Here is a 21,640-nt window from a genome sequence, read left to right on the forward strand (position 1 = left end):
AATTGAAGCCTTCAGTTCCTCGAAAGAAAGGAATTCCTGTAATTACTGACAATTTGCTACCCCTTTTTTCTCAGATGACTTCTTCAGTTTGATCTAGACACAAATGATTTCTTGAGGTTTGGTCTTCTCTCAGGTGCCAGAGTATTTGATTGCCAACATCTTTCCAGCAACATATTTTCCTCCTCATGCTGGCAAATTGGTGTCCTGGAAAAGAAAATTGTTCAGGGGTCTAAGAGGGTTGTGTTTGAGGAGTTTGACATTTTCTAACCTTTTTAACCTTGTATCCTCTCTTGCCTCCATTTTTTCATCTGTGAAATTAAGAGTTTGGACTTGAACTCCAAAATTCCTTTCAGCTTGAAAGCTGAATTTTCTGAGTCTTAGTTTCCTTATTTGAAGCATCATGGTGTATATTTGTACTGACTGCCTCACAGGCATGTTGGGAGGAAAGCTTTGGGTAAACTTTAAAAAGCAGTATTACCTAATGTCAGTCACTCTAGCATCTTAAACACATCTTCCCTTAACCTCCTTAAACATGTTCCTAACTTGGATATTGTTGATAGCCCCACCGTACTCCCAGGCTCCTGACTTGCAAGGTTATTTTTAGATACTTTGTTTCTACCATACTTCATGGAAGTTGCCTTGTGGTATTGATGAGTGCTGGGGTTGGGGACTGGGGGTGAATGACGTGAAAAGATCAGAGTGCAAAGACTAGAGTACAGGGGCAGGTCGCCTGGAATGAATTCAAGGACTCAAGCATTCTTGAGGTCAAGGTAAACATTTATTATGCTTTTCAGAGGACAAGAGTTCTTAGGGAAGCTGCAACTTTAGAGGGGTTCAGGTAAAGTTTATATAGGGTATTATGTAGTAAAACTTGTACCAAATATACCAAGTGATTCAGAGTGGGATTAGGGAGGGGTTAAGGAGTGGTTAGTTCTTAAAAGAACATGTACTTTTAGTATCTACTGCTCAATATTTTACCCAGAATTCATCAGGAAATAGCCCAAGGTGGGTCTACCTGGAAGTTTGGTTTTAAGCATTAAACCTCACTGTCAACTAACCATCAGGGCTGACTGAGAAATAACACGGCTGCTGTCATCAATGTCTTGTTAGACAAGATAAATGTAAGGGAGTATACGGATGTCTAAGTCTAGGATACCTATGATTGGTCAGTGAATAGTAAATGCTGTTATGATTCAATACATAGCTCATTCAGCCAGTACACAGTTGGTTCAGACTAATAAATTCTATAGGTGCAACAGGCTGCTGTATCTGGAAAAGAGATAAAAGTTTTGCTGGGGCGGGTTGGGTCCTTGGGCTGGGGAGAAATTGCCTGGAATAGTGTTTTGAGGCTAGGGAGAAATGTGATTTTTAAAGAGAAATGTGATTTTAGAATTGGGATCCAAGCACATGCACCCAAGCACCCCATCAGTATTAGTTCTAAGATCTTTCCCAAATATCTCTTACAGTTCAGTTGTGTCTGACTCTTAATGACCTTTTCTGGGATTTTCTTGGTAAAGATACTTGGAGTGGTTTGCTATTTCCTTCAACAGCTCATTTTACAGATGAGGAAACCGAGGCAAACAGGGTTAAGTGACTTGCCCAGGATCACATAGCTAATAAGTGTCTGAGGCTAGATTTGAACTCAGGAAGATGTCTTCCTGAGTTCATGCCCATGTTCTGTTCACTTCACCACCTAACTCTTACTTGTTTGTTTTTAGCACCATAGTTTAGGCCTTCATTTCTTGTCCTCTTTTAACAGTCACCTATCTGCCAAAACAATCAGAAGTGATTTGCTCAATATCACACCACTAATAAGTGATAGCTTGGGACTGGAACTCAGATTCTGTAACTCCAAATTCAGTTCTTCTGCCATGCTTCAGTCAAGGACACCTGAAGTTAAATTCCTCAGATACCAGTTGTTTCACCTTAGGAAGTTTACTTTATCTGGTGCTATTTAGTAGCAGAACAAGTATTTGCCTGTCACTATTGCTTGTTGAGGTCCAGGGTGGAGTGCGGTTGACAAGATCAGGATAGACAAGATCGGGATAGACTTTCTGGGAAACTGTTCTTTGAGATTGTGCTCATTAACATCTGGAATGGCTCTCCATGCCCCCCAGATGTTGCTGTCTCTGTGAGACTAACTAGAGAATTCCTTCTAAGCTCATAGTCTGATTAAATCAGTTTTATAAGACTGATTTAATCACTAGGGCAGGAGACAAGCAGAGTGTCAGGTAGGCTTGCAGTTTCTGTCTATAAATACTCGGACCCTCAGATCAATAAAGTAGAGTTGGTCTTTCTTCACCACATCACTGAGCCGTGTGGGGATGCAGGCCATCCGCTACAATTGTTGAAAGTTTCCTCTCGTAGAGCTCCCTACAGAGATAAAATCACACTTCTGGACTCTTCTCCCTTCCCCCTAAAGAACTGCTATATTTAAGAATAGGCAGCCTGTCTTTTTAGAGGCTCTTTCTTCATTTGTACCTGGTAGGATAGAATTTGACAAGCCTTTCCAAAATAAACCAGTTTCCTCAGCTAAATCAATAAATCACATTTTCACTTTGGTACTTAATTATGTATTGTTTTGTATTGTTACTTGTTTTCATTTGTATGTATCTTGTCTTCCCAACTAGAAATGTAGTCCTAGGTAGAGGACAACAAATCTTATATTTCTTTTTTCATATTCTTAGTATGTGGCAGATGTTCACTATTTGGGACAAAATTATTTGGGAGGAAGAATCCAGGTCATCAAGGATTTTGTTGTTTTTGTTGTTCAGTTGTGTCTGACTCTGTGTGACCCCATTGAGTGAGATGAGGAGATTGTGAAGACTTTTCGTAAGAAAAATATGGGGAATATTGGATTTTCTAAATAAAATTTCTCTTTCATAAGGTCTCTCTCCCTGGATACCTGAGTTTCAGGTATCCAGGGCTTGTGGATGGTCAGTTGGTTCCCTCCCCCCTTACCAGCTACCAGCTTTCTTTGTGAAAGTGCTGTGGGCTGTAGCCGAAACTTGGAAGTTACTCAACTCTCCCCATTGTTTGTTGTACTGTTGCCAATCAGCACTACCAGTTCTTGCTTCTCCCCTTCCTCTCTTTTCTAAAGCCACAACAGCAGTTAAGTTAGATGTTAGATGAGGTAACTGTATTGGGATAGATGAAGATTTCCCAGGGTTTGCCTAGTTTTTTGCGCTTAGATTGTGAGCCTGCCTCCCAGCCAATGGTGAGGTGGGATAGTGGGGAGGTGAGACTCTCTGCATTAGGGTATAAAAATTGTGTTTCAGTTTCTGTAAGTGGCCTCCCTCCACCAGGTTCCCCAATTTGGTGGAAGGACGTCCCTTTCTCGAGAATTGTAATAGATCTTTTTCTTTCTGTTCTTATTGAGAAGCCTCTTCATTTATTTAAGATTTTGTGTAAGGGTCTTTTTATCCCACACACTATCAGTTTTGTCCGTAGGGTTTTTCTTGGCAAATATGCCGGAGTAATTTGCCATTTCCTTCTCCATTTTGTTCCCATTTAAGAAATGAGGAGCTGAGGCAATAAGAGTTGTCAGTTGCCCAGGGTCACACAGCTCGTAAGTGTCTGAGGTCAGATTTGAACTCAGGTATTCCTGACTCTGGGCCCAGCATTCTTATCTACTGTGCCACCTAGTCTGACCCAATCTGTCATCCAGCATATTTTTAGTTAAGTATAGCAACCTATGGATTGTTTTCTACTACACACTGCAATAGCTCCTGAAGGCATCACTATTTTCCTGAGGCTTAGAAAGTGAAGTGACTTAAGGTTACCCTGGTTTTTAAATTCAGAATTGAAATTTGAACTCAGATTATTTTATACCAAATTTAGTGCACTTTCTACCATATCAGGAGGATAAATAATCAGCGGAAACTTAAACTATGCAAGATGACAGAAATTTTTTGTCAATAGACATTTTGTATGCATAATGACAATAAAGTTTTGAAATTTATTTCCTGAAAAATTCACTTATTTTAGAAAAGTTTATTTTCCAGTAATTATATATCCCACCGTCATTTTTACAATACATGATGGAAAGCAAAAAATGATGTATGGAAAATGTTTAATATTTTTCAGCTACTAAATAACATATTAGTTTAAGTAAAAATGGAAAATAGTGATCTGGTTTATGTTTCTGTTCAAAAGATTGTAACAAAAATGCCATATTTTTGCCCCCTCATTGCTTTGTTGAGAAATAGATTAGTCAAGGGAGGAAAAACATATTCTTAAGGAAATATACTTGAATTCCTTTAATAAGCTTTTTTTAAATTTAAAATTTCTTGTTTTGTTTTGTGGGGGTGCCAACAGCTAAGAAGAAACTTCTTGACTTGTCTATCCTCTTGGAAAACTCCTCCTTGTTTCTTAAAATCTACCCATTCAGAAGCTTTATATAACATATCAAATAATGGGGTAACATTTGCTCCACTTCAGACATTTACAGAAGAGGAAATGATGATTAAAAATATGGGTAAGTATTTGTTTTTAAACTTTCCATTATATAAGTTAATTTTGTAGTTAAACTTTGTACAGTATTACTATTAATTATGTTAACGTAGGTGTTGTGGGCTGGTTTTTAAAATCTTTCAAACAAAAATTTAAAAAAAATTTTGTTCAGAACTGAAATGCATTTGGTGGTCCTAGGCCTGCAATCACTAGCATGCTGTTATTAAGTTAGACTGCAAAGGTTTATTGGGATATGTATTCTAAAACCAGAGGTTGATGTAGTTTTATGCTAGAACTCCAATTAGTTTATATTTAAGAAATTGCAGTGTATTTAATAGTCCATAGAACATATAATGTAATAATGATCTGTTGGGCAAGTTTACCATTAGGGGGATTTTTCTGTTCTTTGATTCTCTTTAATATGGTAATGTGTTTCTTGAAGGAGGTGAATTTTGAGGGCACTTTTTTGCTCAAGATATGCTGATTTCCTTATCTTTTATCATACTGTGAAGCTTGAAATTATTATAGTTGGAATTTTCTCCCATTTCTACCACTTTGTATCACAATTTCTATAAGTCAAAAGGAGACTGGATCAAACAATCACCAGGCATTTATTCAGTATTTGCAATGTACCAGTACTGGGCTAGAGTCTGGGTTGCAGATCCAAAAGTGACAGGCCCTGCTCTCGAGTTCTGGGAGGATGCAACATATTCACAGATTAGTTAATATAGGATATGTATAAAGTAAATATATAGGCGTTAGGGGAGAGAGTGGGAACATAATTGAGGAGACCTGGAAGTGGCTGATAAAGGGGGCAGCACTTGAGCTGAGGTTGGGTGCTCCACAAGACAAGGATGAAGAAGGAGAACTTTGCAAGAATGGGAGATGGCCTGTGGAAAAACACAGAAGCAGAAGATAGAATGAAGGCTGCAGGGAATGGTAGGTAGGTCATTTTGACTGGAGAGTAGAGTGTATCCTCTCTACTCTCTAAGTTTGAATCAGATTGTGAGTGGTATGTAAATGCCAAACAGAAGTCTGTATTTTATCCAAAAGGCAGTGGGCAACTACTGAATCTTCTGGTGCAGGAAAACAGCATAGTCAGATCTCTGTTTTCAAAATATCAGTTTGTCAGCTATATAAAGGATGGATTGGAGAAGCAAGAGATTGGACACAGGGAGACCAATTAAGGGGCTATTTCAATAGTCCAGGTAAGAGGTGATGAATGTCTGAACTAGAGTGGTTGTGGTATGGAAAAATAGAAGAGGACAGGTTTGAGAGTTATTGAAGTGGTTGAATCATCAAGACTTAGCAACTAAGATAGGAAGGGTAAGTGAAAGATAAGACCTGAAGATGATTCCTAGGTTACAAACTGGAAGATGCCTGGAAAAATGGTGGTGTCCTCAACAGAAAGAGAGCTATTAGGAGGAACGATGAGTTTGGGGAAAAATGAATTCTCTTTGGGTATGTTGAGTTCTAAATGCCTATGAGACAGCCATGTGGAGATGTCTCTTGGATAGTTGGTGATGCAAGACTGTAGCTGAGGAAAGGAAACTAGATACGTAGATTTGGGAATACATAGAGGTGAAAGCTGAACCCCTATGGGAACTGATGAGATTGACTACTAAGGCAGAAGTAGAAGGAAGTCAGGACTGAGTCTTGGGATACACCTGAATGTAGAGACCAAGAAGGGTTAATGACAGGTTAGAAGCTAACCACAAGAGAGTAATATCATGAAAACAACAGAAAGGATAGAATATGCAGGAGGAAGTAGCCAATAGCATAAAGTAGTTTCAAACATTTGGGAGGGAGGGGAATCACACTAGTTTTGATTTTTCCATATAATTCATTATAATCTTTTTTTTTCTATTAATAGGATAGTCTCTTAAGAAATGAGTAGATTTTCTTTTTTTTCTTCCTTACAGTTAAAAAATTTGCAGAGAAACAAATTGCTCCTGTTGTGGCAGCAATGGATGAAAATTCAAAAATGGACAAATCAGTAATAGAAGGATTATTTCAACATGGGGTATGTGTATATACACACATATACAATGTATATGTATATTTTTCAAAGTTTTGTTCTGTTTCAAAGCTAAACTCATTCCAATGTGAAAATAAATGCATGTTTTTAAAATCAGGAAATCTAGCAATTGTACTTAACATTACATTCCTTAGCTAAAATTATTTTCATTCTCTTTAAATCTAAAGTCCTGTCTAATACTTTTCTCTTCAACAAAAACTTTAAAAATCAGAATGACCTTGTGAGTAGAAATACTTCTGCACTACAAATATTTAACTGAAAGAGAAGGAACATAATTTCTTTAGGTATTTTCTGAGGAAATTTTTAGACATTGACTATTCTCTTCCTGTCTTAATGAAATAATGTACAGACAGTTCTCTTTAGATAAATTTGCATTACACAAATTCAACTCCTTGTAAAGAATTCTGAAAGAAGTCTTCATTCCATAAAATATCATTGTTAACTTTACAATCCTGTGCTCACCGCTCTCCATTCCTGCCCCTTGGGTCAGGTCAGTGTTCCACAGCCTACCCCTACCCCCACACCAAAAAAAAAACCCTAAAGTAAAAACCCCTACAAGTGAAAATAGAAGACCATATCCAAAAGACTATTGAGGGGCTTGGATTAAGACCTCTAGCATGGAGATACCTTTGCTCGGCTCCACCCACCCATCCGCTTGTTGGGCCTCCACATCTGTCTTCCATCTGTCATTGCTTGGATACTGCCTGTCACCCTGTGTGTTGCCCATCGTCTCCTATCTTTGTCCATGTTGGGCCCCCACGTCTGCTGCCGTCTCATGTTCTTCCTCTAGCTTGTGGCCTGGCCCTTCCTACTGTTTTTCCTTTTCTGACCCTGGCCCCCTTGTGTCCTTGAATGGTGTTCTGGCCCCACAGGTACTTTTCCTCCCTTCCGCACATCCATGGTTCATTAACATAAAGACAATTCTCTGTGTTTTTGTGTCTCTTATATGAGTCATTGAGTAGTCTCTTGTGAATCCATTCTTTGCTAGCACATATAGAGAACAGAACAGTCAAAACCAATAACTATAAAGAAATTTCTCAGTGTAGAACATAGGGTTTCACATCTAGAGCTGAGCTATCATCCTAGTTGTTTTGGCAAGTTTTGTAGAGCTAATGTCAAAAGAACTAGCAGTGGTTTTGTAACTAACATACAAAAACTTCATCATTTCAATTTAAGTACCATCTGTTTTCTTGGGGGGGGGGAAAATGGGGGTCAGACTTTTCATATCTGCCTCAGTCCTCAAATAGGCAACAGGAAAATTGTAGAGCATCATAAACCCTATTAAAGTGAAGAATTCATTGAGCAGTACATTTAAATGGAATGTTACTTCATACTAACTTGCCGCCATCTCATTTTTTCTCTATAGTATATATGATTATAACATAGTATTAGTAGCCATTTCCCACATAGCTGATCATAAATTAAAGAGCATGAAATGTACTGTCAGTGACAGAGGGAGTTTCCGTTTATCTCTTCTGTGCTAAATAATTCCAGGAACAAATATAAAAAGTATGCATCGAATCTCCTACATATTAATTTACATGCTATGTAAGATTATTAGTAGATTTTGTTTTAACGTAGTGTTCCTATCAGACCTAATCCACAAATAATAATTTAGAAAATATTTAGTTTGTTTCTACTTTGATTTGTGTTGAGAATATTGGATTTAACAACTTTGACCCAAAAGCCTAACAGCTCAAAAAACGCATATCTTTGATTTAAATGATTATATTCACTTCATTTTTACTTTCAAGAATCTGGGTCATTCACTTTTATCAACACTATCACAAGTCATCTCTAAAAAGTTTTCCTCAGATACTTCAGTCCTCAGGGATGTACTGTGAATTTTTCTGGCATCTTTTGACACTTAACATGAGATTTTGTATTAATTTTCTTTTTATGTCCAACATACCACATTAGATTATAAGTCCTTTTATAAGAAAAATGCCTCTTTTTATCCTCAATACCTCATTTCTTTTTTTAAAATTTTATCTTGGACTCAAACATCGGAACACAAATACAGAATACAGAAAGGAAACAAAAACATATTATAAACTTAAATATTTGAAACTTAAATACAGAATAAGAAAGGGAGGAAAGCATGTCATGTGCTTAGCAGAACGTAAGAGAGAATTCAAAATACATAACAACACATTTTCATTTCAAAAAAGCCTGTATGATAAATACTTCATGTTGTGTTGAGGGCCTCCCATCTTTTCTTTGCTTCCTTGTTAGTTTTCTTTTGTTCTTTGCTGTGTACTTTTTTACTTTGTTCTCTTTTTCCTCCAGCCCCCCAAGGCTACAATTAAGTGCCGATATATTTCTTTATCACTATAGATAAATACATATACATATATACATACATATATAGACATAAACTTTGACAAACACATTCTGTTTCTGATCTTTGTTTTTATGTTTGTGTGTATCTCTTGTTTCCTATTCCCCCTGCTTCCTCTACTTTACTTTGACATTACTCTTTGAGGCAGAAGGGACTTTTTGCTTTAATATCTGCCAGTCCTAGAGGCCTGTGTGGGCTACCCGAGTCTTCTTACCTCACCTCCGAGGTCTTCGGTTGGCCAAAACCGGATGCTCATATGAGAGAAAGGACGTTCCAGAGTCGAACAAGGGTTGAGCTTTATTTCAGGGTCTTGGTTACAAGTGCAGGGGGTCTTCCTTAGGAGGAAGAGGGGGAGATTTCCTAAGGAGGCTAAGATCTTAAGGGATTGGAAGTAGAAGTACAAGCGGGGAGAGAGGGGGAGGGGAGAGAGGAAAGAAGAAAAGCGGAGCCTACTGTCCTCTTGGCTCCTCACGTGCTAAGAGAGCTTTCAGGCTTCCTCAATCCTACTTAACCTTCAGCCGCGTAGTTTGCATCTGAATACCGTGCTGTTAGGTAACTAGGTGTGCCCAGATCCGGGACAATCTCGAGGGCGGGGAGATCTCTCTCCCATCACGTTTCTCACGGGAAGAGGCGGAATTACTCGAGATAGCTCGGTTCACCTCGATTCCCTGCCGTTTCCTGGGGGGGTCTCGTGAGAGCTCTAAGATTTAGAAGCTCCCACGTTTACCCGCCCGAGACTGTCCACACAGAATTGAGCTTCCAATCCCAACAAATATCCTCCTCTGAAGATGAACCCTGGTTTTCTCTTTTCCCATAATAACTTTCTATGATCAGATCCTTTCTCCTTTGCCTGTGCACTTTTTGTGGTAATATCTTAATTTTTGTAATAGTCTGTAGCCCTGAGGTATGGGGGATGGTGCTTCTTGCCCCAGATCTTCACTTCTCTCTTCTAGCCTGGACCCAAAGCCAAACCTCCAACTTCCTATAAGTGTCCACAGCCAGGGACATTTTGCCCCACTGCTTCTACATTCACTGGGCAAGTGCCCTTTTCTTCTTGGCCCTGCTGCTCTTTGCAGCACAGCTGGGTCTCTGACGTTCTTTGTCAGCAGAGGTTCCCTCAATCTTCCCTGGCTCAGATGCCTAACTCCCTTCACTGACCTGGGGTAAAAGTTCCTCTGGATTGGCCTTAGCATCATCCCAAACCAACCTACCCCAGGGCTTGCCAGTTGTTGTTAAAGTAAACCCTAGCTTGGAGGTGTTTACTCTTCATTGGGACCAAACCTTGTCTTGTGATTTTTCTTCTGATCTTCTCAAATTGCCCTGGAAGACCCCTGTAAATTTAAGGAAGAAATTAACTCCTTAAAAATTAGAATTGGGCAAGGGGAAACTAATGACATTATAAGACACCAAGAAATAATAAAAAAATCAAAAGCATGAAGAAAGTAGAAGAGTATGTGAAACATCTCATTAAAAAAACTTGATTTAGCAAACCGATTGAGGAGAAAAAATGTAAGGATTTTTGGACTGCCTGAAAGTTATGATAAAAAAAGTCTAGTTATGATATTGTAAGAAATTATTAAGGAAAAATGCTCTGAAATTCTTGAACTAGGGGGCAAAAGAAATAGAAAATACCGAATGATCATCACTTGAAAGAGATCCTAAGATGAAAATGCATGGGAACATCATAGCCAAGTTTTGAAGCTCCCAGGTTAAGGAGAAAATACTAAAAGCAACAGGAAAACAAAAATACTGTAGAGCTACAGTCAAGATAACACACAATCTAGAAGCTTCTACATTAAAAGATCAAAGGATTTGAAACATTATATTCAAAAAGCAAAGGAATTGGGTTTGCAACTAAGAACAATTACCTAGCAAAGCTAAGTATAATCCTGAATGGAAAAAAAAATGGGACATTTAATGAATTTAAAGATTTTCAGGTATTTGTGACAAAAAGACCAGAACTTAGTGGAAAATTTGACATGTAAGATCCAGGAAAAGCATTAGATAAATATTAAAGACCAATTATAAGGGACTCAATGAGGTCAAATTGGTTACTTGTTATATGGGAAAATGTTATCTGTACTCTTAAGGATGTTATCATTCCTTAGGTAGTTTGTGAATATATATAGATAAAAGGCTTGGGGTTGAGTTGAGTGTGATGGGATGATTCTTGAAAAATACAATTGTAGAGAGAGGTAGAATAGAGCCATTATATAAAAGAGATGTGAATGAAATGATACAGAAGAGTTGGATAATAATGAGGAAAGATAGGATGGAAGAAAATACACAGCTAGAAATTATAACTTCCAACACGAGTGGAATGAACTCACCCATAAAATAGAAACAGGTAGCAGAATGGATTACCAGTCTTACAATATATTGCTTACAAAAAACATATACATACAGTTAAAATAAAGTACTGGAACAGAATTTATTATGCATCAGCTGAGGTTAAAAAAAGCCAGGGTAGCAATCATGATCTGAGACGAAGTTAAAGCTAAAATAGATTTAATTAAAAGAAATAAACAGGAAAACTACATTATGATAAAAGTTAGCATAGAAAAATTAAGCAGTATCAATACTAAACCTACATGCATCAAATGCTATAGCATCTAAGTTTTTAAAGGAAAAGTTAAATGAAATCAGGTGGAAAAAGATATTAATACATAAGTGAGGAGTAAGGCTTCAACCTTCCTCTCTCAGAATTAGATAAGTTTAACGAAAAAACAAAAGTTAAGAAGGTGAATAGAATCTTAGATAAACAAGATATGATTGATATCTGGAGAGAATTGAATGGAAATAGAAAGGAATACACCTTTTTCTGAGCAGTACATGGTATCTTTTCAAAAATTAACTATATGTTAAGGGCAGGAAAACAATTCAGAAAAGCAGAAATATTACATGCATACTTTTTAGAGCACAAGGCAATAAAAATTATATTCAATAAGTGACCATGGAAACAATCTAATCCTAAGAAATGAGTGTTAAAGAACAGATCATAGAAACAATAATTTTATTAAAGAAAATGACAGTAATGACACATATCAAAACCTATGGGATGCAGCAAAAGCAGTAATCAGAGGAAAATTTATGTCTCTAAATGCTTATATTAGCAAAATAGAGGAAGAGCAGGCCAATGAATTGGGTATACAATTAAAAAAAAGCTAGAAAAAGAACAAATGAAAAATCCCAAGGAGATAAAGTTGATTTTATGGAAAAAAAGCAATAAAACATAATCGGTTAATGTGATTAAAGAAAAGACAGAAGAAAACCAAATCACTTGTATTAAAATTAAAAATGTTGAAATGATGGTGAAGTCAAAACAGTTACAAAGCTATTTTGCTCATTTATGTGCCAATAAATTTAACAATTTAAGGGAAATAGAAGAATGTTTACAAAAATATGAACTGCCTAGATTAATAGAAAGAAAATGGAATGTCTAAATAAGCCTATTTTAGAACAAGCAGTTGAACAGGCTATAAATGATCTTCCTAAGAAAAAAGCATCAGGACCAAAGGGATTTACAAGTGAATTCTACCAAACATTTAAAAATCAACTAATTCCAATATCAAATAAATTTTTTGGAATAATAGGCAAAGAAAGAGTCCCACTAAATTCCTTCTGTGAAATAAATGTACTGATACCTAAACTAGGAAGAGCAAATCAGAGAAAGAACCGTATAGATCAATTTGTTTAATGACTATGGGTGAAAAAATCCTAAATAAAATACTAGCTGGGAGAGTACAACAGTATATTACAAAGGTTATATACATTGTGACCAAGAGGGTTTTGTACCATGAATGTAGGGATTATTTAACTTAAAGGAAACTATTAACATGATTATATCAACAATAAAAATAGCATAATATGATTATATCAATAGAAGCAGAGAAAGTTTTTGACAAAATATAACACTCATTCCTATTAAAAACACTTGAAAACATAGATATAAAGGGATTTTTCCTTGAAATGATATGAAGCATCTACCTAAAACCATTAGTAAGCGTTATTTGTGTTGGGGATAAGCTAGAAACCTTCCCAGTAACACCAGGAGTGGAAGGAGGATTCCAGTTGTCACCATTATTCTATATGGTTTTAGAACTGTTATCTATAGCAATAAAAGAAGAAACTGAAAGAATCAGAATGGGCAGTAAAACTATCTCTTTTTGCAGGTGACAAGATGACATACTTGGAAAGTCCCAAAGATTCAGCTAAAAAGTTAGTGGAAACAATAATTTTAGCAATGTAGTAGGATATGAAATAAATTCACATAAACCAACAGTATTTCTACATATCACATATATATCATATATCATATATATTATATATCATATATATTATATATCATGTATATCATAACAAAACCCTGCAAGAAGAGATAGTAGGAGATACCCCATTTAAAATGCCTGTAGACTATAAAATACCTGGGAGTATCAAAACAAACCCAGAAACTGCATGAGCATTATTATAAAACACTTTTTATACAAATAAAGTCAGGTTTAACTAACTGGAGAAATATTGTTCATGAGTAGGCAGAGTCAATATAATTAAAATGACAATCTTACTGAAACTAATATTCAATTCCATTCCAATTACCAAAAAAAAATATTTTATTGATCTAGAAAAAATAATAAAATTTATTTGGAAGAACAAAGGAATTAATAAAAATGTAAAGGAAGGAGTTTTAGCAATAACAGATCTTTACTGTAAGGCATTACTTATCAAAATTATTTGGTACTGGCTAAGAAATAGAAAGGTAGATCCATGGGGTAGAGTAGAGAATGCACAGAAAACAAGGGAAAACTTAGAAGGAAGCAGAGAAAGCAGGGTAGCTTTGAAAAATATATATATAGTATTTATTACAGAGTTTTCTAAAAAAGGTAAATAGTGTGAAATGGAAATCCATGGTTTTATGTTGAATCCTCTTTTTATATCGTAATGTGTATGTGAAAAAAATTTTTTTATCTTTTTGTGAGATTCAATATGAATAAAAATTTTAAAAAATAAAACATTGGACTTAATTTACACTTTAGTACTTTAGCAACGTGTTCCAGGCACTTTTTTACAATTTATTACATTTATTGAACTAGAGACTATGAACCAGGATGAGGTTATACAAAAGAATGAGTTGAAATGTACCCTAATTTGTAATTGTTATAATGTTCATTCATAACTTATTTCATGGCATGATGAAAAGAGCACTTGATTTTGAGCCAGAGATCTAGGTTGAGATTCTGGTTCACCTGTTTAATAAAAAGTGCCTTTCCCATTGTGGACCATAGTCTCATATTTATAATGAGAGAATTAGGCTTGGTCCAGGGACCTCACAGTTTTTCAGTTGTATTCGACATGATCAAAAAAATTAATAATGCAAGTTAAGTAGATTTAGTTATTAATTACATATAGTTTCAATACAGTTCAATTATATGATTGCAAACACAGTATATGACAGCACTCCGTTACTACAACATTAGTGAGAGGCAAGGAATTAGTACATATTGGCCTGCTTAGTTATGTGTACTAGCTAATTAGATTGATCCCTAAAGTTTCATCTATTTCTAAATCCTTTGAACTCTAAATCTTCAAATACTTGAAAATAATGATAAATATGTAAAGTTTAATATTATTAGGCACCTCCAGTAATCAAATACCCTCTTCACAGGGTTTTTTATGAGAAAAGCACTTTGTGAACAATGAAACACTACACAAATGTGAACTGTAAGAGACTTGTGAGACTTGAAGTTGATGAACATTTCAGACATATGTCTTTTGATCAAAGTTGTGAATCCAGTACTCCCAGTATAAGCTAGGCTATGAAGAAGAACTTTTGGGGATGTAGCCTGACACAGTGCAAAGAACAATGTCTCAGGCATAAGAAGGCCTAGATTCAGACCTCACCTCTGATGCTTACTACCTTAATGACCTTGATATGTCTTTTCTTTGGACTTCAGCTTTCTCATATTTAAAATAAAGGAATTGTGCTAGATGACCCTAATCACTAAGGACCTTCTGATCCTAAGTTTATTATCCCTAGACTGTGGTTAGGTCTGATGGAATACAAGAGCATGCAAAAGATCTAGTATTTCATCATTGTAAGGATTATAAGGAGTTTCTCATGTGGAAGGTCATTCCACCAAGAAAGATCCTTTCCCTTCTATGGCTTAGTATAAAAGTTCTTGGAGTTCCCTCAGGCATGTAGTAGTTGAATGACTTACTCAAGATAGTACAACTATTATATAGAGGAGAAATTTAAGCCTGGCTCTTCCTGACTCTTAAGCCCAACAATTATCCACTATATTACTGCAGTATCATATAGGTGATAGACAAATGACTAAATTGGAAATAAAATTTACTAACTTGATACCTTCAGTTTATGGTTGTGCTGGTCTGTTTGGGGAATACTAAAAGAATGAGGCAGATGTGAGGCTTTTGCTTCCAAATAAGTTCATTCAAGAAAAGATTTTTTGTTTATTGTAATACCTTAGAATTTTGATGTTGATCATTTTCCTGTAGAAGCAAAAGATCTCAATTTATATATGATTTATTTTTAGCTGTCAATTTTTCAAAGTGACAACTGAAGCTTAATCAGAAACTTAGTATGCTAATTACAACACTTTTTTCTACGTCAGGCTTCAAATCTTTTAAAACATTTTTGATATTTGCTAAACATCTAATTCTTGATACCTAGCTGAGAGAAAAGGAATTTAAACACTACTTAAAAATTGCTGGCATGCTAAGAAGAACAAAGGTCATTAGTCCTTATTTGTCATGATTAGCTTCTGGAGTTGTGTGGTAAATCCCTTTTTTATGAAAAAAAGAAATACCTTTTTATGAAACTAAGACAGTGGAAAAAGAGGACTTGTGTGAATGCGATGAAAATTTCATTGTGTCCCTAACACATTTCCTAAACACTCTAGCCCATGCTAAGGAGTGGAGTGTCCTGAATAGACAGCCTCTAAGTTACTTGGGGAACTTAAGTTGTTGGGTCATCTGATGACTTGATTGGCAGCAGTCCAGTACACAACTCTGCGTAGCATATTACATCAGGCAATAATCAGCGTGGACCCTGCAAAATTATACTCATTTTGATTGTCCAGTTGTCATCTTGGGAGAATCAAACTCTTAAAGTAGAAGAGTGGAGCTAGCAAAGATTATTAAAGAAGCTGAGTACAAAGATGCAGATAATTCTCCCTGGAGAGAGATTCACTCCAGAGAGTTTCAATTCTATACAGTAAGAGAATGTGTTGATTAAAAAATATTAAATGTTTATCTTCATCAGAATTAAAAGTATTTCAACAGGCAAGGTAATCCAATTATAATTTATTACATTGTCATCTGAATATATTTTAAAGGTATTATTCTGCTCTCTTACTTATAATTACATTTTTGTTTTCTTAACTAAACAAAGAAATAGAGTGTAATCAGAGTTTATTATGTCACTGCATCCTCTTAAAAGAGACATATTTCTTAACTGATATAGAGGCTTTTGTACTTTATGTTATGCAAAACAGAGTGGAGTGAAAATGCCTCACTATGTATTAGTATAAACTCTAGAATATAAATATGTGAATGGTTAAAATTTACTTCTAAAGCTCATTCCTTTCGTAAAATATTTCCTCACATCTTAACCTATTAATATATTTTTCTTTCTTCTCCAGTTGATGGGTATTGAAACTGAAACAAAGTATGGAGGGACGGGAGCTTCATTTTTTTCCACTGTTCTAGTAGTAGAAGAATTAGCAAAGGTCGATGCATCTGTATCTGTTTTATGTGACATCCAGAATACATTAATCAATAAATTGATTAGTAGACTTGGGACAGAAGAACAAAAGGCAACCTACTTGGCCAAGCTGTCTAAAGACTTGGTGAGTTAAGACAATTTTTCAAATTAACTTTTTCAAAAATTAAGAGTATTTCTGTTTTTCAAAATTAACAAACACTAATGGTGTGTGCATTATATGTGAGGGACTTTTAAAAATATTAAGCAATAAGCTAATTGTTTAATTAGAATATTTTCTTGTGATTAAATAGTTTAATTATCTGTTTTCTACATAAATACTATTTCTAGTTAGAGAATTAATGAAATGACTCTTTGAATATAGCTAGTTCTTGCTTAATGTATGTGGACCATTCCGAAGAACTCCCCTTATGGGGCTCTGCTGGAACTTCTACCTATAAGGTTCTACAGTCCCTCAAGCGAGAGTGGCTTCAGTGCCTGGAGGGGAGGAGCCCTGGTTCAGGGCTGCACCTAAAGCTGCCCCTTCCTGGTGGGAGCCAGAGCCAGGACTTGTGCAGGGTTCTGCTGCCCTGCCCCTTACCTCCCCATAGTCTGCATAATGTGAATTTGCATAAAACAAGAAGTGTCTATATTGAAATTTGTTATGTTCAATAAGTTACTTTAAATCTTCTGGGGCAGAGCCAATATGACAGAGTAGAGGAAGCACTCAGCCAAGCTCTCTCAACATTCCTCTCCCAACAACTTTAAAATAACTCCTCAAACTGAATTCTGGAGCAGCAGAGCCAACAAAAGTTGAGAATGAGACATTCTTCCAGTCAAATACAACTTAGGAGCTTGGAGGATGAGATCTGTGACACAGAAATAGAGGCTATTTCATGGTTCATGTGGATAAAACACCGGTGGTAGGACTAGGTGGTGGCAATAGAAGCAGCAGCAGCTTCAAGAGCTATCCAGCCAGAGATGGTAATGAGACCTGGCAATTGGTCATATAGAGATTATAGAGGTCTCCTATGCTGAACACAGGACTGGATGCTATTTGAAAAGTCCTTTACCTATACCCACTTTTGGGTCACTATTCAGGGACAGAGGAGAGCACTTACGGTCAAGAGGGAGCAGGAGGCCTGAGGAACAGTATCACTTCTGGTCCCAAGGAAGCAGGAACCTTGAGAAGCAGTACTGATTGCAATCCCAAGGGATCTTGGGCCCTTCCTGGGTGAGGATCAGAGTACAAAGAGAGGAGGGACCACACCTCTCCCCATATCATACTTCCCTGGAAGCATGGAAAACTTCCAAACCCCCAGAACTGCCCCTGAAAACAGCAATATAGAAAAAGTTTGAAGTCTGAAACAACAGTGCCCCTCCTTTCACCCCATATCAGGACATGAGGAACAGAGCCCATCTGTAATATAAAGTTCAAAATCAAGAAATAGGGTGGGAAAATGATCAAGCAACAAAAAAAGAATCTACAAAAAAGTTACTATGGTGACAGGAAAGATAAATTCACAAACTCAGAAGACTAGTCAAAATAGCAACAAACAGATCTCAAGGGAAAATGTGAATTGGAAACAAGCCCAAAAAGAATTCCTAATGGACTGAAAAAAATATTTTCATAATCAGAGTGGTAGATGTAAAATTGAGTAAAGAGATGAGAGTGAAAAAAGAAAATTATGAAAAGACATATATTGCTCATTGAAAGAGGTACAAAAAATCCTAAAGAAAATAACATTTTAAAAATCAGAATTGACCAAATGGAAAAAGAGAGACAAAAGCTCACTGAAGAAAATAATTCCTTAAAAATTAGAATTGGGCAAGCGGAAGCCAATGACTCCATGAGACATCCAGAAACAACAAAAATACAGTAAAAATAATTTAAAAAAATATAGAAGAAACTCTGAAATACCTCACTGGGAAAAAAATAACTGACCTGGAAAATCAATTAAGAATTAATAATTTAGGAATTATTGGACTATCTGAAAGCCATGATTAAGAGAGAGCCTAGACAACATATTTCAACTACCCTGAAATCCTAGAATTATAGGGTAAAATAGAAATCTACCAGTCACCTCCTGAAAAAGATCCCAAAATTAAAACTCCCAATAATATTATAGCCAAATTCCAGAACTTCCAGATCAAAAAGGAGATACTTCAAGCAGTCATAAAGAAACCATGCCAATACTTGGAGCCACAGTGAGGATCAAAAGATTTAGCAGCTCCTGTATTAAAGGAGGGAAAGGCTTGGAATATGATCATCCCAAAAGCAAAAGAGCTGGAATTACAGGCAAGAGTAACCTACCCAGCAAAACTAAGTATAATCCTTCAAACAAAAAAGTGGGTATTTAATGAAATAGAGGACTGTCAAGTATTCCTGATGAAAAGACCAGAGCTGTATAGGAAATTTGACTTTAAAATATAAGACTCAAGAGAAGCATAAAAGTATAAACATGAAAGAGAAATCAAAAAAGGACCCTATAAGATTAGACTGTTTACCTTTCTATTTGGGAAGATGATACATGTAATTCCTAAGAACTTTATCACTATTACGGCAGTTAGAAGGATTCTACATAGAGGGTATAGGAGTGAATTGGTTATGTTGGGATGATTTTTTTAATGGAAGGATGAGCAACATGGATACCCTGGGAGAAGGGAGAAAGGAGAGGAAGAATGGGGGAAATTATTTCATATAAAAGAGATGTTCAAGGAAGAGCTTTTACAATAGAAGGGAAAATGGTACATATACATATATGTACATACGTATGTATATAAATATACAAATACATATACACACAATTTGGTATAGAAATATTATCCAACAGGGAAGTAAGAGGGGAAGAAGAAGACAAAGGGGGAGTGGTGATAAAAGAGGATGGATAAAGGAAGACACTAGTCAGAAGCAAAGCAGACTTTAGAAGAGGAACAGGATAAAAAGAGAAAGATAAACAAAAGAAAATGGGATGGAGGGAAATGCACAGAGTAATCATAACTATTAATGTGAATGGGATGTACTCACCCATAAAACAGAAGTGGAGAGCAGAATTGATCAGAACCAGAATCCAACAGTATGTTGTTTACAAGAAACACAAAACAGATACACACAAAGAATTGAAATAAGGGACTGGAGGAGAATCTGTTAGTCAAGCTTTGAAGATGATATGATGATATATTTGGAGAACCCTAGAGAATCAACTAAAAATACTTGTCAAAATAATTAACAGCTGTAGCAAAGTTGTAGGATGTAACATAACCCACATAAATTGTCAGCCTTTCTGTATACTACCAGGAAAATCCAGCAGCAAGAGATAGAAAGAGAAATTCCATTCAAAATAGTTGGAAAAATTGGAAAGCAATATGGCAGAAATTGGGCATAGACCAGTATCTTATGCCATTTTACCAAGATAAGGACAAAATGATACATGACCTACATGTAAAAAGAGATATTACAAGAACATTTGAAGAACATGGAACATAGTAGTTATGGATAGGTGAACAATTTATATATAAACAAGAGATAGAGAACAGAATGAGGCATAAAATGGATAATTTTGAATACATTAAAAGGTTTTCTACAAATCAAATAAATGTAGCTAAGATCAGAAGGAAAGCAGAAAATTGGGGGAAAGATTTTTATAGACAGTTTGTCAGACAAAAGTCTCATGTTAAATATATAAAGAACTTTGTTAGTTCTATAAGACTATGAATCGTTCCCCAAATGATAGTTAAAAGATATGAAGAAGGCAGTTTGCTAGTGAAGAAATCAAAACAGTTTATAGCTATATGAAAAAATGTTCTAAATTATTATTGATTAGAGAAATGCAAATTAAAAGAACCTCGATATATTTTATACCTGTTAGATTGGCTAAAACGATTGAAGGGAAAAACGACAAATGTTGGAGGGGATGTGGAATAATTGAGACACTAATTTATTGTTGGTGCAATTGTGAACTGATACAACCATTTTGAAGAGCAACCTGGAAGGATGCCAAAGAGTTATTAAACTATTTATGTTTTGACTCAGCAATATCACTGCTAGGTCTGTTTCCAAAAATGATTAAGGAAAAAAGGAAAAGAGCCTAGAGGTTTTAAAATATTTTTAGCAGTTGTCTTTGTAGTGTCAAAGAACTGGAAATTATGGGGATGTTTTTCAGTTGAGGAATGGCTGAACAAGTTGTGGTATATGATTCTGATAGAATATTACTGTGCTGTAAGAAGTAATGAGCTTGATACTTAGAGACAAGACATAGATTTGCATGAAATAATAAAAAGTGAAATGAGCAGAACCAACAAAACATTGTATACAGTACTAAGGACACTTTGAGTGACTAAGTCATTTCGACTCTTATAAATACCCTAGTTATCTACAAAGGACATATGAAGGAAGATGCTATATGAATCCAGAGAAAGAACTAATAACGTGTATACCATGATTTTACTTATGTATATGTATATATACACATATACACACATACACACATGTTTATGTTTAATGGCAGCCATCTCTAGGGTGGGAGGAAGGGAAGAAAACAGAGAAATTTACATGATAACTTCATTATATATTTAATAAGAATAGCAAATTATACATAATAGATTTACAATTTTATGTGCAATCATCTTTTTTATTATACTATATTATAGAAATGCTTGTTTTATTCCATGAATTAAAAATAAAATAATTTTTAAAAAGGAATGTAAAAATAAAGGAGTTGGACTAAGAAAAAATAAAATAACAGATAACATAAAATACTTAGGTGTCTACCTGCCAAGACAACCCCAGGGACTAAATAAACACAATTATAAAACATTTTCCACAAAAATAACAATAGATCCAAACAGTTGGAGAAATGCTAATTTCTCGTGGGTAGGGTGAACAAATATAGCAAAAATGACAATTCTTCCTAAGTAAATTTACTTAGTACCATACCAATCAAACTTTCAAAAAAATTATTCATAGAGCTAGGAGAAAGTAATAATGAAATTCATCCGGATAGAAAACAGGTCAATATCAAGCAAATCAATAAAAAAAAATATGAAGAGGAATGAAGCCCAGATGGCAGAGTAGAAGGATACACCTCTAGAA

General features: G+C 35.6%; 1 protein-coding gene across 3 annotated transcripts in view; it reads left to right on the forward strand.

Annotated features, from left to right (window-relative positions):
- Window positions 1–21,640, forward strand: part of ACADSB (acyl-CoA dehydrogenase short/branched chain) — a 50,799-nt gene that overhangs the window by 1,008 nt on the left and 28,151 nt on the right. For all 3 annotated transcript variants that reach the window (XR_011970623.1, XM_072624790.1, XM_072624799.1), the window contains exons 2-4: window positions 4,318–4,477; window positions 6,375–6,475; window positions 16,490–16,696. Coding sequence is in view for 2 of the 3 variants with exons in the window: in XM_072624790.1 (XP_072480891.1) it covers window positions 4,318–4,477; window positions 6,375–6,475; window positions 16,490–16,696 (468 nt within the window). In the remaining variant the exon portion in view is untranslated. The remainder of the gene's footprint in view (window positions 1–4,317; window positions 4,478–6,374; window positions 6,476–16,489; window positions 16,697–21,640) is intronic.

Source organism: Notamacropus eugenii, chromosome 1 (genome assembly GCF_028372415.1).
Source record: "Notamacropus eugenii isolate mMacEug1 chromosome 1, mMacEug1.pri_v2, whole genome shotgun sequence".
Classification (NCBI taxonomy): Eukaryota; Metazoa; Chordata; class Mammalia; order Diprotodontia; family Macropodidae; genus Notamacropus; species Notamacropus eugenii.